General features: G+C 53.0%; 1 protein-coding gene across 3 annotated transcripts in view; it reads right to left on the minus strand.

Moving 5' to 3' along the window:
• Positions 1-1,107: 1,107 nt before the first annotated feature.
• Ccdc13 (coiled-coil domain containing 13) overlaps positions 1,108-24,289 on the minus strand; it is a 37,676-nt gene continuing 14,494 nt past the window's right edge. Inside the window, exons 7-16 of one of the 3 annotated variants that reach the window (XM_028890452.2) lie at positions 24,072-24,176; positions 21,230-21,391; positions 17,620-17,796; positions 16,704-16,910; positions 13,439-13,566; positions 12,256-12,339; positions 11,232-11,354; positions 3,839-3,990; positions 2,359-2,473; positions 1,108-1,657 (exon numbers count right to left, since the gene is read on the minus strand). In XM_028890452.2, the coding sequence (XP_028746285.1) occupies positions 1,498-1,657; positions 2,359-2,473; positions 3,839-3,990; positions 11,232-11,354; positions 12,256-12,339; positions 13,439-13,566; positions 16,704-16,910; positions 17,620-17,796; positions 21,230-21,391; positions 24,072-24,176 (1,413 nt within the window). In that variant the 3' untranslated portion in view covers positions 1,108-1,497. Of the gene's footprint in view, positions 1,658-2,330; positions 2,474-3,838; positions 3,991-11,231; positions 11,355-11,490; positions 11,600-12,255; positions 12,340-13,438; positions 13,567-16,703; positions 16,911-17,619; positions 17,797-21,229; positions 21,392-24,071; positions 24,177-24,289 lie in introns of those variants that run through there. The other 2 variants (XM_037208058.1, XM_037208059.1) reach the window with 2 other exon arrangements.

The raw sequence follows: 24,289 nt of genomic DNA on the forward strand, positions 1-24,289 counted from the left end.
ACAAGGTTTCTAGCTACTGTTCCATTTCACAGATGAAGACATGGAGGTCGTCAGGTGGGATGCAGACCTGCCTGGCTCCCAGCTAAGGCTCAGGCTGCACAACCCAGGGCTCCTTCCTTCAGCTCAGCCCAGGCTAGGGGTCACAACAGACTGCTGCAGTAGCCGGACAGGGTCTGGCCATACCTGCTGCTTCTGAGGGAGGCTGGCTGGTCCCTGCCTGCTCACTCCCAGAAGTTCTGCTGAGGCATGGCACCCACATCCCCATGCCCAGATTCCTCTCAGAGATCTGAGTGCCTGAAGAAGGCGACCATGACTCTCCCTCTTCTTATTGACACGTCTCCTCCCAGCAAAGTTTTCCTGTCGTCTCTCTGCCCACTGCTTGTCACAAGAGCTGGGGACACACTTCCTCCCCGAGACTCTTGGGACTGTATCCAAATCGCCACTTCATCCTAATGGCCTCAGTCAGTTGCATCTTGCTGTGAGATCTCAGAGTCCTGTTATCCAGGAGGTCCAGGGTGCACTGGGCAGCATGGATTTTTCCACAGACCCCTGAGAAAGAGCTGAGCACACAGGGTCTCAGGAAACACAGGCTTTCCAGGGAGGACATTGCCACAGTGTGTCTTGTACAGCTATATACATGGTTGTGTTTCATGGGAGGGAGTGTGTCTACCTACCCCCTCTCTCAGTGCCTCTGCGTGGAGCTGCTTGTGTGCCTGTGTGTGAACATGTGCGGCTGTGGCTGGGGTGACCATGAGACAGTTACAGTCACTGAGATGAGGGTGTCCTGGGCCCCTCCTGTACCACCCCTATTCATGTACCAAGACCCACTGCCTCACCTGTCCACCCTACAATCCAGCTCTGCCTGGATCGCCTTCTGACTCTAGCACTTGTACCTCGGGAGTCACTGGGGTGGAGATGTGCAACCTTGGGGCAAGCCAGAGCTCTGGGCATTCACTCAGCTGGGGCCCCTGGCTTCAGAGTCAGGACCACCAGAATGACTGATTGGCTCAGCTTCATATTTGAAAGTCTGTGACCACAACGGTAAAGCCCTACCCACTAGAGACCAGGTTCCCCCAGCAGAGGCAGGAACATACTCAACCAGAGCTGTAGTGACTGTGAAAGTAGCCTTGTTATGCCAAGCACAAGGCTTCGCCCTGTGCATCAGTCCACAGAGAGGCTGGGTGCAGCGGAGGGGTGGCCAAGGGGATAGCAGGGCCCAAGTGAGGGATTATGGGGAGGTCTGGATGGTTCATCTGTGTGTGGAGAGTCGATAGCAACCCAGGGACAGGATGTGCTGAAAGAAACGCTCTGCTGAGGCCAGCCAGCCTCCTCCTTGGCCCAGGCAGCCTCAGCCTCAGCCTGCCTGCTGAGCAGGTCTGAGCTCAGCTGGTATCAGAGAGGAGTCTCGGGGGCGGAGCCTCTCGGGGGGCGGAGCCTGCACCAGTGGGGTCAGCCTCTAAGGCCCTGCCCTCCAGGAGTTGAGGAAGCAGCTGTGTCCTACTGCTTGCTGGCTTTCTGCTGCCGCAGCGCCTGCAAGAAGACCCCCTTCACCTGGCCCAGGGTCTGGTGGTACATGCGGAAGTCCTCCTCCTTCCCACGCAGGGCACTGCCCAGGGCATCTCTCAGGATTCCGTTCTCTTCCATCTGGATGGCCAGCCTGGACAGAGGGAAATGGCGTTGACTGCACAGAGCCAGCGGATGTTCCGGGGCCCAGGGCCTGGAGAAAAGGCTGGCGTGTAGGTTAGGATTCCCTTCCATTTGCCCCTTCGTCTCTGGACCCCCAGGAGACATACACCAAATGGATCTTTTTCTGGGCCCAGATGCTCCAAGTAGCCTCAACTACATAGATTCCTATCCACCCCTCATTATCCTGTTTTGTTTTTCCCCCTCCGTTTTTTTTTTTTTTTTAAAGATAGGCTCATATGTATCCAAGGCTGGACTCAAGCTCAGTAAGTAGCCAGGGGTAAGCTTGAACTGACAGATTCTGCCCCTACCATTGCCAGAGTGTTGGGATTACAGGTGTGTACGACCATGCCCTATGTACACAACACTTGGGACTGAACTCAGGGCTTTGTGAATGCTGTGCCAGCCCTCTACTGACTGGGATACACCCTTGCCTCCTCAGTTCCTCTTTAGAGGGCAACTGCTGGAGAAAGTGGGGGCACAGCCCAGTATTGATAGAGGCTCTCTTGGGACCCTGGGGTCACCAGAGCACTGTGGAGCCCCCCAAGCCTAGTCCTAGTAAAACCATCCTTCTGGACAAGGTCCTGGGTGCAAGGGAGAGAGACGAGGTCCCTCTGCCCACGAAGCCTCCTTATGGGTGTCTCTACCCTTTCTGGAAGGCTGGGCAGGAAGCACCTGGCGGTCAGCTCCTCTATCTGGGATTCCATGGGCATATCGGAGAGCTGAGTGGAGGACGAGTCTTTCTTGGCGCTCCCAGTTGGGTTGTGCTTGGCGCTGGTGGCAGGTGGCCCTGTGGAGAGGCAGCAGCCACCTTCTGTAGTGAGGCCAAATCATACGAGCTCTCCCTCCCTACCATGCCCACTTCCTGTTTTCCAGCTTATGGAGAGTGGAGACATCACATCTCCTACAGGGTGCAGGACAGAGCTGCCTCTCTCCAGAAGGCCTCCCTGATGGCCCTCCACACCCCCAAATCTGGCTCTGCCCTCTGCCACAGCCCTGGCTCTGCCTGCCTGTGCCAAGGTGGTACTCGCCTGGCTATCCACATTCCTGTCACTTGCTTGTACCAAGAGTAGACAGTGGGACCTTAGTGCTGGCCTCAGGTCTGAGCCCAAGCTTAGGCTGTTACAGTTCTGACACACCCCTCCCCTCCAATCCTGGTCCCTCTACTGGTTTCCATTCAGGCTAGCTGCTTTATATTAGGAAGCTATGGGTGACTAGGTTCAGTGGCCAGAGTGCTCAGAGAAAGACAACAAAGCCATTTGTGACCTTGGATGACGATGTCAGGGGATCAAAATATCCTGAGCTAAAAAGGCCTCAGGAAGTCCCCAGCCTTAGCAGAACTGGGCTTCACCCCTGCTGTGTGGCCTTGGGTAAACCATGGAAGTCTCTGAGCTGGCTTCCCTGGCAGTGGGAGGACAGAGGATTCTTTGTCTCCAGTGCCTGTGTGACTGATCACTGAGAACCCCAGTGACTCCTCCTGTGTCCCCCACTGCCGCTCACCTCCTGTCTCCTCCTGTGTCCCCCACTGCCGCTCACCTCCTGTCTCCTTGCTGTTCCTTCCAGCTGAGCGGAGTGCGTTTCCACTGCTGTCTGGTACTTGCTAGTCCCTGTGCACTTGACCTCCCCCCTCCCCTCCCTGTGCTCACCAGCCCTCCAGGGCAGGTGGGAGGGTAGGAGAGCTGTGCTCCCCAATGGGCCAGTGAGTGGCAGAAGCCACATGGGCTCTTCAGACATCTTGTACTACAAGACAGAAGCTGCCTATGCAAGGGCAAGAAAGAAACTTAGGCCTCCTAGCCATGAAAAATCCACCCGAGTCCTTACAGAAGCCTTAGTGTTACGCTCTCCCATTGTGGTTGGCCCAGCAAACCATTCTGCCTGAGATCAGCTTTGATCAGGGCTCCATTAGGCTCAGCCAAGGGCCAAGCAAAGGCTCTGGAAGGTGGCATATGGAGCAGTGGCCAAGGGCATGCTGGTGTACTGCCATTCCAAGCTAAGGCTCCTAGACGGCTCCCATTGGGCCCCGAGTCTCTGGGAGCCAGGACAGGACATGGGACAAGAAGCCCCCACAGCAGGGGCAGGCAGGGCCCCCAACACTCACTGATGAAGAGCACAGGAGCCTGCAGCTCCTAAGGCTGGGTCTCCGCCGCGCTCCTACCTGGCTTGCTCCTGGCAGCTCTCTGCGACACCGAGGTCCTGGAGGGCTCCAGGCGCATCTTCTGCAGGTGCTGCTCCAGCAGGACAGCACGCTGACGCTCCTCCTGCAGCCTCTGCTCAGCCTCCAGCAGCTTGCCGCTCCTCTCCTCCACCCTGGCCAAGAGACAAGGCTTCACACCCTGCAGGCAGGCGCTGCCCTGTGCGATTCTAGGATCCCACAGCGGTGGACACACTGTAGAGGTGGTGGCTCGCCTCCCTTGTCTTGATGCTCATGGCAGTAACACCAGAACAGGCATTTCAAACTCTCTGAGGCTTAGGGCGCAAACCTGGCAGGTGTCCCACCCCTTTGCTCCCAACTCCTGCCCTCGGAGCATCCACCTCTCTGGTGTTTTGCTGCTGCTTCTAGAATTTTCTGCCACAGCACACAGATGCTCAGGAGCAGGTCTCAGCTTCCTATCCTGCTGAATGAGGATTTCATTTAGTTTCACTATTTCCTGTCACACACAGTTACCTCTCCTCCTCTCAGATGAGTCGATACTAGGTAGTTTATATGTTTCTATTGCTACAGTAACACACCCACCACAGAACAGCAGAAGTTAATAAGTAAAATCAGCACAAAATTGCTTGAAGACAACACAAAGTTAGTGTCTCACGGCTCTGTGCATCTGAAGCCAGCAGACTCCAGGCACCACAGGTTGAAATCCAAGCATCAGCTGACCCAGGCTCCTATCCAGAATCCCTGGTGGGGAGAATCCCTCCCAAGCCCACCCAGAGCCACCTCCATGTCCCCAGCTGGCTTCACTCCATCCTCAAAGCTGGCTCTGAACTGCTCTGGCCTGATTCAGCCCCACAGCTCCCTTGAATGGCTCCAGGTAGGAAAATTTCTCTGCTTTTATGGGCTGAATGATTACCCAGAGTAATCTGGTTTTAGGGCCCATGACGCACTCACTACAAAGTATTTACAGGAAGAGACACCATATCCTGCCTTCTATGGGGCATATTTGGATGGCTCTTCAGACACACAGGCAATGACATATCCTTACTTCCCTGTTTCCCTGGACTTTTTTGAGTGTCATAGGCTTCTTACATTGCTTTCTTTATGCCTGCTGCAAACTGGAGGCCCTTGAAGACCCTGCTGTGATTATTTCACATGGAAGCTTGCTCTGTGGGCCATGCTGTGGCTCCATAAAGCACTTTGAATTTCTGTGGCAATGAAAACTCAGAAGGTCAGGAATCTCTGAGATCCAACCCGAGCAAAAGGTTACAGAAATAGTGGCAGATGAGAGCTGCGGCCGGAAGTCCACAGTGGACAGCAGGGAACTGCAAGATCTTTCTGCATCGGTGAGGAGACAACACAGGCCTGAAGGGCGACCTGACCGAACAGAACTCTAGGCTGCCATAAGCGGTAGGCAGCCACAAGGAGCACGTTTCTTGAACGTTTATCTTCAAAGGCACGATCACAGCAGCTCAGGGGCCAAAGGAGATGATGGATGGAGGGGTGGGGCTGTGCTGACGCCCCAGCATGGCTGAGCTGAGCTGAGCTGTCCTGCCCCAGACGGTGGCTGTGCCTAGTGCCCACAAGTAGCTATAAAGTCAGTGAGATTAAAACAGGCTCCCCAGTTCCTCAGGCACACCGGCAACAGAAGGGTTTTGGAAAGGTCCCTGCGGTAAGTGGGTGCTGCGTTCCCTGCTACAGACCTAAACCATCTCCATTGGCTCTGCCGGGCATCCCTACTCTCACCACCCAACCAACACGGCTACTCTGCAGGTCATGGGGTTGGTGAAACCAGGACAGTGCCATGAGAACACAGACAACACAATGACAAGAGTCAAGTCTCTAACCAGTGGCAGCAGCAGGCCGGCCTGCTCCTATCTGCACACGCTAGAACTAAGGTCCTGTCTGTTCCTATCTGCACACGCTAGAACTAAGGTCCTGTCTGTTCCTATCTGCACACACTAGAACTAAGGTCCTGTCTGTTCCTATCTGCACACACTAGAACTAAAGTCCTGTCTGTTCCTATCTGCACACGCTAGAACTAAGGTCCTGTCTGTTCCTATCTGCACACACTAGAACTAAGGTCCTGTCTGTTCCTATCTGCACAAGCTAGAACTAAAGTCCTAACTGTTCCTATCTGCACACGCTAGAACTAAGGTCCTGTCTGTTCCTATCTGCACACACTAGAACTAAGGTCCTGTCTGTTCCTATCTGCACACACTAGAACTAAGGTCCTGTCTGTTCCTATCTGCACACACTAGAACTAAGGTCCTGTCTGTTCCTATCTGCACACACTAGAACTAAGGTCCTGGACAAAGGGATGGGGTGGGTGAGGGTCAAGATCTGAAAATGATGTACAGCGTAGTCTGGATGCTGTTAGCAAGATCTCTCTGGTCCCTATCCATGTCACTAGAGGCTTGCAGTAAGACCAAAGCCCTGCCCTGTGGGGATGTCACCCAGGTGGCCTGCTGGCACCAGAAGGTGGCTGCAGCCATGCACATCTGAGTAGTGATGGTGTTTGGGGCTGATATCCCATGCTCCAAACTCAGCCTCCCTAAAAACCTACCCCTGAGGACTCACACACTTCCTCCTGAGCCTATGTGAGGAGAAGGACATGTGTGCCCTCCTGTCCACAGCACCTCTGGCCTCTACAGTCATCCAGAATGGCCTTCACAGGACTTTCTTGTGACACAAGCCCACGTAAGAATGGGGTAGATGCCATTAAGAAACTGAGGGATGTAAGGAAGGCGGTGGTGCTATGTGACAGGAAGAGCTGCTGTGTGAACAGGGACTGTCTGCGGATGCTACCAATACCCCAGTGAGGATTCCACATGTGGGCCACACTTTTCCCAGGGCTGGCAGATCCACTGGGAATAGCAAAGTACTGGGCCGTGTGTGTGTGTGTGTGTGTGTGTGTGTGTGTGTGTGTGTGTGTGTATAAGTGTGTGGTGTGTGTGTGTGAGTATGTGCAGTGTGTGTGTGTGTGTGTGTGCGGTGTGTGGTGTGTGTGGTGAGTGTGTGCGGTGTGTGTGTGTGTGTGTGTAGGATGGGAAAACTCTGAGCCTTTATTTCGGAGCCTTCTAGCAAGCTCAAATGAATTAGTTTCTTGTGATTCAATGGTAAGTCACTACAGACTCGCTGTCTTCAAACAGTACAAGAATTCCAGGGAAAGAAAGGAATGTCTGCAATTTAACAGCAACAGGATTCAAGACAAACAACCCCATTAAAAAGCAGGCAAAAAATTCTATGCCTCCAAGAAGATATATTAATTACCACTAGCACATGAAACATTCAGTATCCGTCATTACTGGGGAAACCAGAACCACACTGAGATACAACTTCAAACCCACTGGGATGGCTACAGTTGGAGCCAAAACACAACCTTCTGGCGTCGGGCGACTCAGCACCATCAGCATCAGGACTGTCTGGAAGGCTGTGAGCATGCGGTGGAGGATGAAGACACACAGGTAAAAGTCACCCCCTATTCACAATCTTGAACGTTCCTAGAGGCTGGGGTGTAGCTGGGTGGTAGGGCCCCTGCCCACCAAGTTCAAGGCCCTGGGTTCATCTCCAGCACCATAACAAAGCAAAACAAAATGCCACCTCTGGGTTTGGTGGCACACACCTTTAACCACAGCACTCGAGGCAGGAAGAAGGATCTCTATGAATCTGAGGCCAGCATGGTCTACATCTCGAACTCTAGGCTAGCCAGGACTGCATAGTGAGACCCTGTCTCAAAAACAGACAGACAAAACAAAAATGTCAAAGTAAAATGAGGACAGAAATAAACATCTTAACACAAGAAAGTATTTGCAAACTAGAAACCAGTAACTCAAATAGAGGAATGTTAAATAAATTAGGGAAGTCATGTGATTAACTCTGCAACTGTGAAAAGAATCCACCTTGAGGAGAGAAGATCCATGGGGCATTAGTGAGTGGAATAAGCAGAGATTATGCATAATGTATGGTGCAATTTAAATATTTATAACAAATTAACAATTTAAAAACAAACAAATCCAAGGCTCCTGTCACTCTGCTCATGGAGGGGAAACAGGAATGAGGCTGACTCACGTCAAGACAGAGGGGTTTTCCACTCCTATTTTTCAGGAATGTGCGTGTTCTGTTAACTGTGGGTTCCACTTACACGCACAGACTTCAATAGATAGTGGCATTGTGGAAAAATGGCAAAGCATGGTGTGAGTTTCCCAGAGCACATGTGCATTTGTGTGTAGGGTTTGCGTGTATATGTGTGTATGTGCACGACCGTGTAGGGCCCAGAGGTCAGCCTTGTCCACCCTTAGGCACCGCCACCTCTTTTTCAAGACAGGGTTTCTCACTTGTCTGAAAGTGAGCAAGTAGACTCAGCTGCCTAGCCAGCAAGCCTCAGACACCCTTACCAGCTCTGGGATTAGAAGTTAATGCAACACACCCTGTCCCCAGACAAATGACAGCCCCCTCATACACACACACACACACACACACACACACACACACACACACACTGAAAAACTATAAACAATAATGGAACAACTTTGAAAGAACTAAGTAAGCTTAATATTTTAAAAAACAACAACAACAACAAAAAGGCAAGCAAGAAGGAATGCCATTGGGGGCGGGGAGACCAGGAGCTGAAGATCGGCCTCCCCTGTATAGTGAATCTGAAGCCAGCCTGGGCCAAAAGAAAAAAAAAAAAAAAAAAAAAAAAAAAAAAAAAAAAACCCAACCAAAGAAAACCAGATTTTAAACACCACCAGCAGCAACAAAATACAGTTACTGAAATAGGTTTCATGGTCGTCCCATCTGTTTAGAATCTTATGCCTTAAATTTCTCTTACATTCTCATTCAAGAGAAAGGCACCATAAAATATTTTAAAAACAAAGACTCTGAGAGCCAACATGTGCATGTCTATACTGACCAGAGCGTACACTCCTGAGAGGCAAGAGGCCATGAACTCAGGCTCAAACACTCACTTGCAGGAGAGAAACATCAGACTGTGAGAGGCAGAGTGGAAGCCAGAGGTGACTGTCGAGGAAGGTTCGTGTTACGTCACAGTCCTGGCCCAGAGTGAAGAAAAGGATAAAACCCAGCTAATCCTGCATGAGGGGCAAGAAGTGAGGAAAAGCACAGAGACCAATCATAGCAAATAGGAAAAGTGGGGACAGAGCAAATACCCAATGGTGTGGGGCAGGAGGAATGAGGCAGAGGCAGGTGGGTCACGAGTTCAGGGTCAGCCTGGGTTATATCTGAGCTGTTATCACAAAACCAAATACAACACCAAAACCAACTACATTGTTTTAAAAAGAGGCATGTCAGACAGGCAGTGGTGGCACATGTGTTTGATCCCAGCACTTGGGAGGCAGAGGCAGGCGGATCTCTGTGAGTTTGAGGCCAGCCTGGGCTACACACGGAGTTCCAGGACAGCCAAGGCTACATAGAGAAACCTTGTCTCAGAAAACAACAACAACAACAAAGAGAGAGAGAGAGATGTGTTTAGCGACTTTTGTATGGGAGAAGCCCCTCCCCTCTCAGGTAAAGAAGGAGAGAACCAGGGCCAATGAGGTGACTCAGCAGGTAAAGGCACAGGTTGCCAAACCTTACAACCTCAGTCAGGTCCCCCAAATCCACATGGTGGGAGGAAAGCCTCCTCTAACCCGTTACACGCCTGTGCTGGCACAGGTGCTCTCACCTGCGCATGCGCGTGCTTGCACACACACACACACACACACACACACACACACACACACTCCTGCACATGTACATGCACACACAATTAAATAGATAAAAGCCAAAACTCTTTTAAAAGGAGAGAAATGGATAAAAATCTAAGAGATAACTTATTTCTCAAATGCTGGGTCCAAGCCTGAAGGGAGAAGGAATGAACAGGTAAGGCTGGCTCACCCAGCTTTCCACGGCGTCTGCCAGTCAGGACCCTTCCAGACTGTACCCTGGGGTAAGGGGGCCCCAGCTGAGCACAGGAACTTCCTCGGGACAACAGAGGTTGGGAACCAGGCGAGGACAGGGGAGCAGGGGAGACAAACTAGGCGGAAGAAGGCCAGGCCAAGTGCTAGGGAAGTACTCAGGCCCTGGGATGATGCTCGGGAAGTAAAGATAACGTATCTCGGCTGATGAGCCCCCAAATGACACAGGGCAGCAGAGTGAGCACCAGGGCTCTGGCAGAGTACACGCGACTCACAGCGACTGCCTGTCCCACTCTAGGCCCAGTCATGTGTGCGACGGCCCTGGGAAAGGCCACTTCAGGTGGAGGAAAAGGCAATGGGGAGGGGCATTGAGTCTTCCCGCTCCCCTTGTGACGGAGAGAGGCCATGGGAGTGCCCCAGCTGCCATCATGTGGAGCAGTTCCCAGTGAGGTACAGAAGACCAACCTGAAGGCCCTGAGTCAGGTTGGCTTGTTCTGCAGCTACAGGAAACCAGGTCACCCTCCAATCACAGACATGTGACATGGGGGCCAAAGCCCCAGACGGAGGACACAGCTGCCTTTCAACAGCCACTGAACGCAATCATAGAGACAGTACATGTTCTCGGTCCCTGAGAACCTGCATCCAGCTCATCATTGCTTCTGTACTGGCCACCCTGGCTCCCTTCGAAGCAAGCCCCTCCCCAAATTCTATGAGTACCTGGAGGTACCACCAATCTGGCTGCCCTCTCTTGAGAGCCGACAAGGAGCTAGACCTCCCAGAAAACATGCTATCCAGACCCCTGCACCTACGTAGGCCCTTCTGCTCTGCTCTTCTGCATTCCTGGTACTTTCCAGGTCTCCTTTCCACTGAGCTCAGGCAGAACTGGTTTCTATTATCTGTCATCAAAGAGCCCTGACTGATACATGATACTGCTATGAGGACAGGAGCTTGGTGATGTCCTTTATATTTTTTAGGAAGTCACATGGCTGGCCCATGTGTTGGTCTGGGTACCTTCAGTTATTGCCAGACAGGCCATTTGAGCAGGGGCACTGATTGACTGAGTGGAGTCTGTCAGCAACCCTCTGGAGGCAGCTGGACCTGCTGGGCACCTCAGCTGCACACTCCCTTTTTGCCTCTTAGAAACCTCGGCTTCTCACCTGCCACCCTCCTGTTCCTTGCAACTGCCAGCATCAGGCTAAGCTGTAATTTTTTTCCCATGAGACCCTCTGGCAGCTCAGATAGAATGGCCACACATCACAGAGCTTAATCACCCCCTGAATTAAGCCTGACTGTTTACTACAGAGCCAGTCCCCCAAAGGTACCATGGGACAGGTCCTCTGGGCACCACCAAAAACAGGGCTATCCCCGAGAATAAGTTCTACAGTGATGTCAGAACCCAGAGTTGTGGGCCCTGGAGGGGCATGTGGGTTGAGAGAGCCCAGTCCCGACCCTAAGAGAGCTGGCAGGGTGCCATGTGTTACCGCTTCTGCAGGACAGTGACAAACTCATTGAGGCGGTCCCGCTCCACCTCGGCAGCTTGCCACAGGGCCTTCATTTCTGCAGCTTGTGCCTGCCAGCCTTTCTGTTCTGGGGAGTCCAAGAACCTGGGGCCAGAGTGGAGGGCAGAGGGCAGAGGTCATGTTATGTTTGAAGACATAAATATCCTCATACAACGGCAGGAGGGACTGTGACATTCAGGGTTCTGGGATGGCCAGGGTGGGGGAAACCCAGCCACCATACCTGGTTCGGCCAGGTCACTTGGCCCCACTCTGCTGCTGTGGCATTGGTGCCTCTATCAATCCCCACGGAGACCCAGGGGCCTGGGCGAGGGCTTCTGGGGCCTGGCTCCCTGCCAGTGTCAAGAGGCTTGCCTTGGCTGAGGTCCCTGTGAGTCAATGTCTGGTCTGAAGTGTCACAGGTACTTCACGGGAGACAGTGGCCCAGAGACACACCAACTTGCTTTATAGCCACTTGATAAACCTCAAGTGAGAGTGGGCCCACTGGAGGCCTGGCCTGGATCCTGAGCTGACCTGCATGACAGCAGGAGTCTCCAGTGGACAGTGGGTAGGACTCAGAAGCAGGACAAACCATCCTTTGTCTACGAGCCCACAAAAAGAACAAAGGGTTCATTGAAGCCCTGAGCCTGGCTTTATCCACAAAGAGGGGGCTGGAGAGCTGAGGGGCTATCAGTGACTTAGGGTGGGGACCCACATGATGTGAGGTGCTCCCCCTAGAGAAGGCTGCGGAGGGTGGGGCCAGGCCAGGCAGGCACCTTGTGCTGACTCCCTAGCAGCAGGAGAGAGGCCCAGAAGGCTGTCAGGGCCAAGGTCTAGCTCTGAAGCTGTTTACTCCGACAGGTGGCCCCGCCTCGGCCGCTCTGGCCTTATGTAACCCTTGATGAATGCTTGGCTCTGCCTGGCCTCAATCCTCCATCCTTCAATGAGCTGAGGATGCTGAACAAGGGAAGGTGGTAGGCTCCCCGAGCCAAGGATTCTATACTCCTACCTGGGTGAGGTCCCATGGGGACTAGGCAGGGATGGCCTCGTGAGAGCAGATTCCACCAGTGTGTGGCCCAGGCTGGTCACAGAGCTGTGTGGAGGCAGAAGGGGACATCAGCAGGGAAAAAGTGGGCACTGCTGGACTCACAGTGGACAGGGATTGAGGGAGCTGGTGGAGGAAGTCGTGTGGGCCTCACGGCTTCCCTGTGGATTGGCTGCCCTTCCTTGTTGAAGATAAAACAGAGTCCCCAGGCAGTCCAACAGCAGTGAATCTGAGAGATGTAGGAGTAAGTATGCTCTGAGGCTGGTGCGGGAGGCTAGACAAGGGGCCACCAGCAAGTTCTTGAAGTGATGAAACCCAGAGCTGACGGCTCCTTCCTGAAATGAGGAACCAGTAGAATAGGAGAGGGTTTCAGATGGAAAAGCAGCAGGGCAGCCAAACATTGTCATGTGTGTGTGTGTGTGTGTGTGTGTGTGTATGTGTGTGTGTGGTGTGTATTGTGTATGCTATGTGGGGTGTGTTTGTGGTGTATGTGTGTGTGCTGTCGTGTGTGTGTGTGTGTGTGTGTGTGTGTGTGTGTGTGTGTGTGTGTAGGTATATGTATGTACTGTATGTGGTATGTGGATGTTTGTGGTGTGTGGGTGTGTGTATGTGTGGTGTGTACATGTTTGTGGTGGGTGTGTATGTGTGTGTGTGGTGTGTACATGTTTGGTGTGTGTGTGTGTATGTGTGTGGTGTGTACATGTTTGTGGGGTGTGTGTATGGGTGTGGTGTGTGCTTGTATGGTGTGTGTGTTGGAGTGGTTCAATTGCCTAAAATGCACAAGACTCTACTTTGGTCCTCAGTATTGCATAAACTGGGTGGTGTGGCACATATCTGTGATCCTAACAGTGGGGAGGCAGAGACAGGAGGATCAGGAGTTCAGAGTCATTCTTGGCTACATCTCAAGTTCAAGGCCTGCCTGGGTACTTGAGACCCTGTGTCAAAAACAAAAACTTCTGTGAGTTTAAGGCCAGCCTGATTTACATATTGAGTTCCAGGCCAGCCAGGGCTATATAATTTTGTCTCAAAATAAACAAAACAAAACAAAACTGCACTCAGGGCCTTTCCATAAGAGGAAGCATGGAGACCCCATTTCTCTGAATAATACGCAGTCGCACACAATCCCTCCATCCTGGGTTTTCCTTACCGAGAGGATCCTAGCCTGCCGACATGATCGCCTGCCGAGGCCGGAGAGTTGGTTATCGGGGTCTGGTCCTCAGGGAACCTGGCATGGGTGGGGCTTGCCCCCTCACCCCCTCCTTTACTGTGAAGATACTGCAGGGAACAGATGTGGGGTTGGATGTCAGGGCTTTGGTGCAGGGCCCGGGGAAGGCAGGAGGGTGCCTTGGCTGGTTCCCAGCTTCAGGGGTATGAAAGAAGGTTCTCTTCAGGGTGAGTGCTGGCCTGGGCAGTGAAGGCACTGCTTGCATAACAATGACCTCTCACAATGCCTCTGTTCAGATGGGGGCTCCAGAGTGAGACCAGTGCAGGCCAGGGCCACAGGGAGGGATGAGGACAGTGTGGGCCAGAGCCACAGAGGTCGGAGCTGACGTCTGTCCTGGTCAGGTGGCCCCACACACTAGTCTAGAGGTCAGGGCCATCCTCAGTCCTCACACCTGGACTTCAGATGCCTGGAGGGCCAGTGGCTGTGTGGAAGTGGGGCTTCCCAGACTCCTCCCTCTTTTGGCCTCTTCCTCTTGTGTGTACCAGAAGATCCTTAGCAGGAGGTTGGGCTACCATCAAAGGGCAGCAGTGAGTGTGGCGTCTAACAGCTTGGCATGGCAGGTCCCCAGGAATTCTGAGAAAACTGGAATGTGCAATTGCATCTGGTGAGTGGAGCTTGGCTCCCAGCTGGCTGGCGACCTTGAGATGGAATCTGTCCTTTTTTGGGTACCAGGAACAGGACCGGAGGTGATGATGCTAGCTAGAGTGCTCAATGCATTCCTCCCCAGAACACCAGGACTGAGGACTGCAAGGCAATGTCCCCGACGAGCCTCATGCCCAGAGCTCTCCCTCAGCCAAGCCTGCAGCGCCATGCTACCCTGGACACAGCAGACTAGACAACCTGGGCCAGTCTGAGCTGAGAGAGGCCAGAGCTCTGGCAGCTCTGACTGGACCTGGGGCCCTGGACATGGGCAGGACTGCTCTGTGACACACCTCCGTCATCTAGCAGGTCTGAAGGGGTTTTGCTCACACTGGGAGACCTGTGGGCCTGATCCAGACTCCTCCTTTCCCAGAAGCCACCAACTTCTCTCTCTCACCGCCAACCCAATAGGAGGGACCCCTAAGTGCTGAAGGCACCTATGAGCAGCCCTGGGCAGGCTCCCAGGTCAGACCCAGACAGTCATCTACTGGAGTTTAGCATGGTCCCACATCAGGCACCAAGGCCCAGTAGCCTGTGTCCTTTGAAGGAAGTTCAGGGGAAAACATGAGCACACAGTGTGAGGAGAGATTAGCTTGAGGAGACCTGGGGAGCTAAGAGAGGCTCAGGACCCAGCAGGGAGCCCAGGGCTTCCTGGAGGAGCTTATGGACCTTGCATCCTAAAGGGCAGCTAGCCAGGATGAGGCAATGGGAGAAGATGAAGAAAGGGAGTGTGAGGGCATTCCAGGAGCTGAGTGCCAAGATGCAGAAGGGGAGGGGTGACAGGAAGACACAGGACAAGTGGGGGTAGGAGCTGGAACATGTGCTTGAGATCTGAATGGAATGTGGTATAAGCAGGAATGGGGCACGGGATGGTGGTGATGTAACTGGAACCAAGGATGTAAGAAAAAGCCACATGGAAAATACTATTTTGCAAGCCAGTTAAACTAGACAATTAAAAAAAAAAAAGTGAAAGAGGCACCCTGCATGGGTGGACAATACTGCTACTAGAATCCACAGGTTCTAGATAAAAATTGCAATGCCAGGCAGGGGACACCTCCCTCCACGGTGTTAATCAGGGAGGCCGCACAGGCCGTCAACATTGCTCTTTGCTGTCCACCAGCATTAGTGGTTGTAGGACACAGAGAAATCAAGCTGGAGGAAAGCTGGGCGTGTCCACCCTGCTCAGGCTGGCTTTCATTGTGCCCGGAGGGCTATGGAGACTGCGGGAGAAGAGTCATCAAAGGTCACACCTAGCTGTGATACAACACCAGCCTGCCTGGCAGGATGTGCCCACTGGTGCCACAGCGGCACGGCTCTCCTGGGGTCACCTACAGATTTTTGCCTGGATTTGAAGCCTGCCCCAAGGATGGATTCATGCCTGATACTGCAGACATGGGCAGAAGCCCACGGCTGGGGAGGTCCACAGGGAGAAATCATTCACTGCTCTTTTGCTAAGTGGACACGGAATCAAACTGCCTTCTAAGTGTGTGATACTCATAGGTCAGTGCGGGCTTCAGCCGCGGTCAGGGAAGCGGCCGCTTGTGGTAAGTGATGATTACAGACTTAACAACTGGTCCAAGTGTGACAACAAGTGACGGAGGGCTCCCCTCTCCAAGGCTCAGGGAGCACTGGAGGACAGGGACAGGAGGACCATGAGGGGCGTACGGGGGATGGGAAGAGAGCTAAGAAACACCGTCCCATAGACAAGACCTGGCTGTTGCGCTCATGGACTCAGGAGCTGTGGTGACCTGTACAAGACCTGCACAAAATGGGGCCTGTCCCGTAAGACCGCACCCTTCTCAGGAACTACTGACAGCCAGTGGTTGCTGGGGGTGGGAGGGCTTATTTTCTCCAGTGGTGTAGCCTTGCTCCAGTTACTAATCCCATGTCCCCCCATTAACTCAGTGGTGTCACACACACACACACACACACACACACACACACACACACACACACACACACGAGACATGAAAGCAGGAGGACCTGTTGGGAATAAGGAGTTGGTGAGGGCCGGAGTCAGAGTGGGGGTGGGAGGGGTGGGGGAGGGCAACAGAGATCGTGAAAACAGCCCAAATTCTTTTATACATGTATGACATTGCCAAAGATTGAAAAGATTTTTAATTAAAAACAAGTGTGGCCACCGTACTGACTGCAGTGTGAGCACTGGCTGGAGCGACAGCTACCACATGGACCAAGGCGAGGGCCACAGCTGCAGGTGGGAAAGGATTAGCTGGTAGGAGTCTGGATCCTCTTGACCCTGATGAAGCTGAGGGTGACAGGAAGCCAGGGGTGGCTTCTAAGCTGAGCAAGGACACGATCAGGTTGGTGTTTTAGACAAGATTAAACATGTTCAGGGCGGTGTGGCCACAGACGGGGGCTTGTGTTTTAGGAAGGAAGAGTGTGTGCAGAATTAGACAGAAGTCTGCTAGAAGCAAGGGGTCCACGTGGACCCAGGATGGCGCAGCGTGGCCAGTGCTGACGTGAGTGTAAAGAGGCAGAAGGCACTACCTGGACACCGACGGGCCAGCCCCGGTGGCACCCTGCTCACCTGCACACTGAGTTGCCCAATCTCCAGCTCCAACTGCCGCACCTTGGCCTCGCGCTCGGCCACCATGGCCCGCAGCTGGGCCACAAGGCTGTTGCTCCGTTGGGCCTCACTGTTGACCTTCTGGTCCAGGTGGTGCTGGGATGTGCGCCTCGATTCCTCCTGCACACTCAGGCTGCCCAGAATGTCCTGCAGCTGCTTTAGCTGGTCCTGAGGGCCACGCCAGAGGGTAGGTAGAGGCAGGCTTGGGCTACTTTGGGCAGGGAAGGACAGGCAGGGACAGTAGGCTTCCCTCCCCAGAGCCATCGGACTTTCCCTAGGCCAAGACCACCCTCGTGGGAGACACTAGCTATCCCACAGAGAACCAGGAATACCCTCCCTGGGGATTCAAGGCTCAACTCTGATGCCTTCTGGCCTCAGATTCCCTCCTGGGAGACTGGGGCCAAGAAGGTCATAAGGAGAAGTGGCTTTTTAGGTACCAGAAGACCGGGCACACCTCGCGAGAAGTCTGTCAGCACTTGACTTGAGGCCTGGTCCCTAGGACATATCCCCAAACAGACTCTAAGGACAGAGGCTCCTTGCTTTGGGGCAAAGAGGAAGCACAGTCTGACACAGGACAGGAGAGGCCAGCCATTGTCACCTCAGGAGAAAATGGAGACTCAGAACACCCCAGGCATAGGACTGTCAGTGAGGGGCCACGGAGGCAGGCTCGCCCTGCAGTCCTCTGTCCCCCGAGGGGAGTGCATCCTATCTTACCCCCATTATAGAGTCCCATCTCCTCTGGGGCCCCAAGGCCAAGGGTACCAGGGTCACAGCCATCTCCCTCAGGCTCTCTGGGCTGCTGCATCCCAGGGGCGGGGCCTCCCTGTAGGAAGCCCATCTGGGGTGGCTCTACTCTCACCACCCGCTGCCTGCATACCATGAGGGCATCAATCAGCTCATCATCATGCCTGCCCTTCTCCACCAGGGTCATCATCTGGTTCCTGAGGGTCTTCACCTCACTGGACAGCACCTTGTTGCGAGACCGCATGCCCTCAAACTTCCGTTTCAGCTCCTCCAGCTCTGTCTGGAGGGTGTCCCGCTCACTGGCCAGCTTCTGTAATTAGAGAAAGAGATGAGGCTAGCCTCTGCCATAGCTCAGGGCAGCCCAGATGCCACTCACTGAGGAGACTGTGGTTGGGAGCAGCTGTTAAAGGCCACAGGATCAAGTGAAGGAGCTGCAGGCCTGACCTCAGGCAGACCCATTCCCCTTTCCTGACAGGCACGTGGCAGACAGCTGTAAGGGATGGCAGCACACCTCCTCTCCTGTTTTATAAAATGAACATTAGGACTGGCAAGATGGCTCAGAAGATAAGAACCTGAGCTGGATCTCTGGGACCTACACAGGAGTAGAAAATGACTCCTGCAATTGTCTTCTGGCCTCTCCATGTGCACACTCATACACATGCATGCACACATGCTCACACATGCACATAGCAAATAACTAGAACTAGCCACACTGCCTATCAAACACATTTCTTCTTTTTTTTTTTTAAATAAAGATTTATTTATTTATTATGTATACAGTGTCTGTCTACACATACCCCTGCAGGCCAGAAGAGGGTGTTAGATCTCATTACAAGTGGTTGTGAGCCACCATGTGGGTGCTGGGAATTGAACTCAGGACCTCTGGAGAGCAGCCAGTGCTCTTAACCCCTGAGCCACTTCTCCAGCCCCAAACCCATTTCTTAAGCAACAATGACTCACACTCACTTCACTTGTGCTGTTTACGTGACCACTGGCCCACAGCTAGCAGGGCTTCTGTGACGACGTCCCTAGTGTGAGGATGGGGATCCCCGCTGCATGCTGCTCCTGGCTCTGTCCACTATAAACTGGACGTTCACACGCTTCACGCATTTTCAGAGCCACTCATTGCCCGTTCTCACGTTTCCTGTGGGCTTACTGTGTGCGCTGTGACGGGTGTGAGGGTGTGACTGACAGGTGTGACTGACAGGTGTGATGGGTGTGACTGACGGGTGTGATGGGTGTGACTGACAGGTGTGACGGGTGTGACTGACAGGTGTGATGGGTGTGGCTGACAAGTGTGATGGGTGTGACTGACAGGTGTGATGGGTGTGACTGACAGGTGTGACTGACAGGTGTGACGGGTGTGGCTGACAGGTGTGATGGGTGTGACTGACAGGTGTGATGGGTATGGCTGACAGGTGTGACAGGTGTGACTGACAGGTGTGACTGACAGGTGTGGTTGACAGGTGTGACTGACAGGTGTGGTTGACAGGTGTGACTGACAGGTGTGACGGGGGTGACTGACAGGTGTGATGGGTGTGACTGACAGGTGTGATGGGTGTGACTGACAGGTGTGATTGACAGGTGTGACTGACAGGTGTGACTGACAGGTGTGACTGACAGGTGTGACGGGTGTGACCGGTGCTTGGGGCAAAGCAGAAGTGAAGCAGAGCGTCTGTCCCTAGGGAGTGACACCAAGCACAGGACAGACTGAGATGTGGGGAGCTGACATGAGCAGAAGGCAGTCAGAGGAGGACTCCCTAAAGAGCTGCCGCTGAGAAGTGGGAGCTGCTGGGAGAATAAGAGTCCTGTGTGCTCACAGAGGGGCAGAGTCAGGTTAGCTATGTCCTTCACAGCGAGTCGCTGGGGTGGGTGGGGCACTAAATGGCTTCTTCTTGGATTCATTATCGCTGGAAAGACGTCAGCCTAGCTAAAGATCATAGACAAGAAAATGGTAGGACGTGGTGGCCTTACCCAGCTCTGGGCAGGCACGGGACACTGTTCGCCTGTTGCTCCACAGGCTCTTGGGACTACCTCGATAGAGGAGGTCATGGGCCTAGACCTGTCTCCTCCCACGGCCGCTGTGACTCAGGTGTTCTTCCTAAACATCTTCCTATGGAGAGCGTGGAACACAGCTAGGAGCAGGTCGCGCCAGCATCCCTAATCTCAGCCCCTCTTCCTCACACACAGGCCGCAAGTCCTTTAAATTCTTCCCACATCTCCCTTTTCTGTCCACCAGTCTCTGGACCCAAGAGTCACCCTCCACATCCCATGTGTCCAGCCTGTCACTGTTAGTTTCCTACCTTGGTGTTAGTCCTTGTCACATCTCAGGAGGATTGTCACTCTGCCTCGGTGTTGGTTTGAATAGATATGGCCCCACAGACCCATGTGTTTGAGTGCTTGGCCATAGGGAGTGGCACTGTTAGGAGGTGTGGCCCTGTGGGAGTGGGTGTGGCCCTGTGGGAGTGGGTGTGGCCCTGTGGGAGTGGGTGTGGCCCTGTGGGAGTGGGTGTGGCCCTGTGGGAGTGGGTGTGGCCCTGTGGGAGTGGGTGTGGCCTTGTTGGAGGTGTGTCCCTCGGGGGTGGGCCTGGCCAGTGTATCACAGTCACTTCCTGCTGTCTGTGGATCAGATGTGTAACTCTGAGCTCCTTCTCCAGCACCGTGTCTGCCTGCATGCCGCCATGCTTCCTACTGTGCTGATAACGGACTGAACCTCTGAACTATAAGCCAGCCCTAAATAAATGTTTTCCTTTATAAGAGTTGCCATGGCCATGGAATCTCTTCACAGCGATAGAGATCCTAACTAAGACAGGTTATCACACCCTCTGTCCCACCTCCTTCCCCCAGACCATGTTACCTGTCTGAAGGTCAGGGGACCATGTCTCTTCACAAATTCAAAGTGCCTTGGTGATTATGCTGGGGACCCAGCTGTGCCCAACCCTACAGATGGCCTGTTTCCCTCTTCATGCCCGACAGTGCAGGAGGCTGGAGGAGCCTGTGTGGCCCTGACATCCCCGGCACAGGCAGATGAAGTTTCCCAGCGAGAGGGGATGGAAGGCCTCACTGTTGGAAGCCTCTGTCTGCCAGTCAGCGGTGAAGCATTGGCCCACCCACCCTGTTCAGAGCTTGGCAGGGTTTCCTTCAGGCCCCACCATATTCCACAATTGGGGGTGTGATCCAATGTGAGGGCTCATCATCACTGTCAAGGTGTCTGGATTTCACCTTGAAGACACGCTCTGGGCATGCCTGTGAGGATGTCTGCAGAGGAGAAAAGACCCACCCTGAATGTGGGTAGTACATTCCACAGGTGAGGTCCCAGATTGAATAAAAAGGGGAAAGGAGGAAGCCAGCCACACAGTAGCAACTCATCTCCCCTGCTTCCTGTTCTGGCCACCATGCCCTTCCTGCCCTGACAGGAAGGACTCACCTCAAGCAGCAGGCTGAAGCCAGCCCTTCTTGCCTCACACCACTTTTGTCAGGCATTTTACCCCAACAGGGACAATGATTATGACACTCTGCACCCCTGCATAACACAGTTCCTTCACAGGAAGTTTTACGTATAGTTCCCCTCAAACTGCCATGGCCCCACCACCTACCATTCACTGAATGGGCCCAGAGTGAGGCCATTTACAGAGCTGGCCCAGAGTCCAGCGTCTGTGCCTGTAGGGATGGATGGCCACATCCCGGTAGGTGCTATGATCTCCCCCCGCTGTGTGCTGGAGCCCGTGGCTGGGCCGCCTCACCTCCCAGCTTTCCTGCTTGTCCTTCTCCAGGCTGCGGATCCTCAGGAGGTTTTTCTCCTGTGCGGTCAGCTTCCGTGGGTCTGGATTGACAGGCAGCTCTGAGCTGGAGGAGGCCGCTGTCTTGTTCTGCCGCTGTCCCAGCTGCTTCTCAAGCTCTCGGACCTGAGGACAGTAAAGCTGGCTGTCCCACCGGTCCACGACCATGGGTCCTGCCACTTGGGTGCCTTGAGAGATTCTGCCAGACTGAAAACGGAGCCACTCTTCCGGGGTGGGGCCCAGGCTGGGAAGATCTGCAAATGGAGAAGCTGTCCAAGAGGGTTAGTTTAGAAAAAGAGAGGATTCGGGGTCAACGAGAAAGGTTCTCCTTGTTACTGTGCCCAGGCTACTGGACCCTCTGCCACAAGCACATTCTGCATAGTGCACCCCAGCACCCACCTGAGCCTAGCAAGCCCCCCAAGTTCTCCTGGAATGACAAGTCTTGGAGTTCACTCCAGACCGAAATGCAGGGCTCCGGGAGCAGGAAAGGCCTGGAGCCATATTTTAACAAAAGCCACAGGTGATTTTGTTTCTTAAATCAAATATTCATTTTTATTATAAATCTCAAAACTCATAGTAATTGTACGAAACAGTGGGTTTCTCTGTGACACTTCCTTACATTTGTGACCTTGTCTGAATCATACCCACTCTCTTCCCCTCCCCTGGCTTTCTTCTCTTTATTGTCCATCTTTCAGGTCATTTTTAAAAAATCCTCTATGAGAGAAAACATGAAACATTTGTTTCTCTGAGTGTGGCTTGTTTTACTTAACATAATGGTCTCAAATCCTATTCATTTTCCTGCAGATATCACACTTTTGTTTTTTCTCTGGCTAAGATGCCAGTTTATACACGCTGCATCCTCCTTTCATGCACTGAGCCTGTACTTTATGTACTGATGGGCACCCAGACTGAGACCACACAGTAAGCAGGTGTCTCTGGGACCTCTGAGTATGTATCCAGGAGTGGAAGAGCCAGGTCACCACGTGCAGGCCCAGCAGTGTCTAATGTCCCTTTCCCACGCCCTCACCAGCATATGTTGTCTTCTTCATGACTGTGCTCCTAACTAGACGAGATGGAATCTTAATGCAGTTTTGACTTGTATTTCCCTAAGGCTCAGGATGTCAACTATTTAAAACATGTATTTGTGGGGTCCGGGGAGATGGCTCAGTGGATATAGTGCCTGCCTGTAATCCCAGCCCTGAGACACAGGGACAGGGGAGCCTGGGACAGGCCAGCTAGCTAGACTAGCTGAGTCCTTCAGCTCTGGGTCTAGCAGGAGACACTCCCCAGTACAGTGGAGAGAAACACCTCATGTCCACTCTGGCTTCTGTACATGTGTGCACACACACAAACATACATTTGCTAACCACTTGCATTTCTTCAGAGTGTATGTGGAAATCATGTTACATTTTAGAAACTGAGTTACTTGTTCTTTTGTTAAAGTTTTTGAGTTGTTTATATACTCTGAATATTAATCTTCAGAGCGTCAACTGGCAGAGACGCCTTCACTCTGAGGGTTCTTTCATTTGCTGACCCCATCAGTTCCTGCCTCTGTGTCTCCAGCTTTTGGATCCCACTCAGGCCTGGGCTTCGTCTGTTCTTCGTAGAGCATTTTCAGAGTTTTAGGTCTTACCCTGAGGCCTCTGATACATTTTACAGGGTAAGAATCTAAGCTTTCCCAGCACCAGGCTACAGGCAGTCTTCTCTCTAGTGTGTGTTTCTTACCCCAAGAATCAGATGAGGTCATGCATGTTCAAGGTGGTATGGAGGCAGATAAGGACATTAAAATGTATTTGACAGTGAAAACATTCAACATTCAGCTTAATAATAGTGGTAGTGGATTTTTTGAGCTGACATGTGCTGGGCACTTAAAGGTGAGGAAACTCAAACTCATGCCTCTATGACCCCAAAGTTTTGGTGGCTGTTCCCCTTCATGCTGGCTTCATGGACTTCATAAAAGATACTAAGGAAAAAGCCAGGAGGGTGTGGGCCCGGTGCCCGGGAATGCAGGCGGCATGCTCGAGGAACGGAGGGAATCACACACCTTCCATGAGCTTCTCAGTCTAAAGGCAAAATGAGGCGGTGGGGTGTGTGTGTGTGTAGTAAGCCTTAGCTAACCACTGCCCAGCGCTCCCTCCAAGATGGCCCTGTGCTGAGGACCTCCGCCTGCCCCCCCCCACGTGCTGACAGTCATTTCTGCCAATAGCCCAAGGATTGGGGAGCAGATGCTGCTGTTATCCCCACTATACAGATGTGGAAACTGAGGCAGAGGCAGTCATTTGTGTGCCGGTCCACAGGTGGTGAGGGAGTGCTGGCATCTGAACTCAAGACAGTCAGCTCTGGAGCTGCTGCTTTGAACTTCCTTTGGTGTGTGCCAAAATACTTAGAAAACAAAAAGGGAGACCAGGCTGTTTTATTGGTTACCAAAAACTTTCAAAGGACTGTGAGCCTCTGGGATGAAACTGGAAAAAGCCTACCATTACAGCAGTCACGCAAATTTACACGAACTTGGGAAAAACATGCCTGCAGAGAAGGAAATCAAACTCAAGACTGCTGATTAAGTGCCAGGGCCAGGCATGTGAAAAGGATTATGTAAGTGATGCGCATGCACTAACAAATGAAAATCAGGCTGTGTGTGTGTGGGGGGGGGGGGGGGATGCAAAGCCCTCGGCTCTGCAAGGGCACGCTCTGGGACCCACAGGCCTGGGGTGGTGGTGTGTGCTCCAGATTGAGGGTCATGGCGGTGTTTTGGGGGGTATTTTAGGCCTTCTGTTCAGGGCCAGGAGACATCTGGTGACTCACTCACCTTACTCTGTAAAACTAGAATTTGTTGAGCCCTCCCCCTCCAGGTCCCTGGTGAGGCCAGGAGCTGCTGGATATTTACATCTTCCCCAACTTCATTGGCCAGAACCTGAAATAAAGCAAGGTGCTCAGTGTGGACAGGAGAGGGGCTGCCCAGGACCTTCTTGCCACTCACTGCATGGGACTCAGGGGTGGGGCGGGCTTCCTGAGGGCCTGCTTCAT

The sequence above is a fragment of the Peromyscus leucopus genome, chromosome 7 (assembly GCF_004664715.2).
Source record: "Peromyscus leucopus breed LL Stock chromosome 7, UCI_PerLeu_2.1, whole genome shotgun sequence".
NCBI classification, from domain to species: Eukaryota; Metazoa; Chordata; class Mammalia; order Rodentia; family Cricetidae; genus Peromyscus; species Peromyscus leucopus.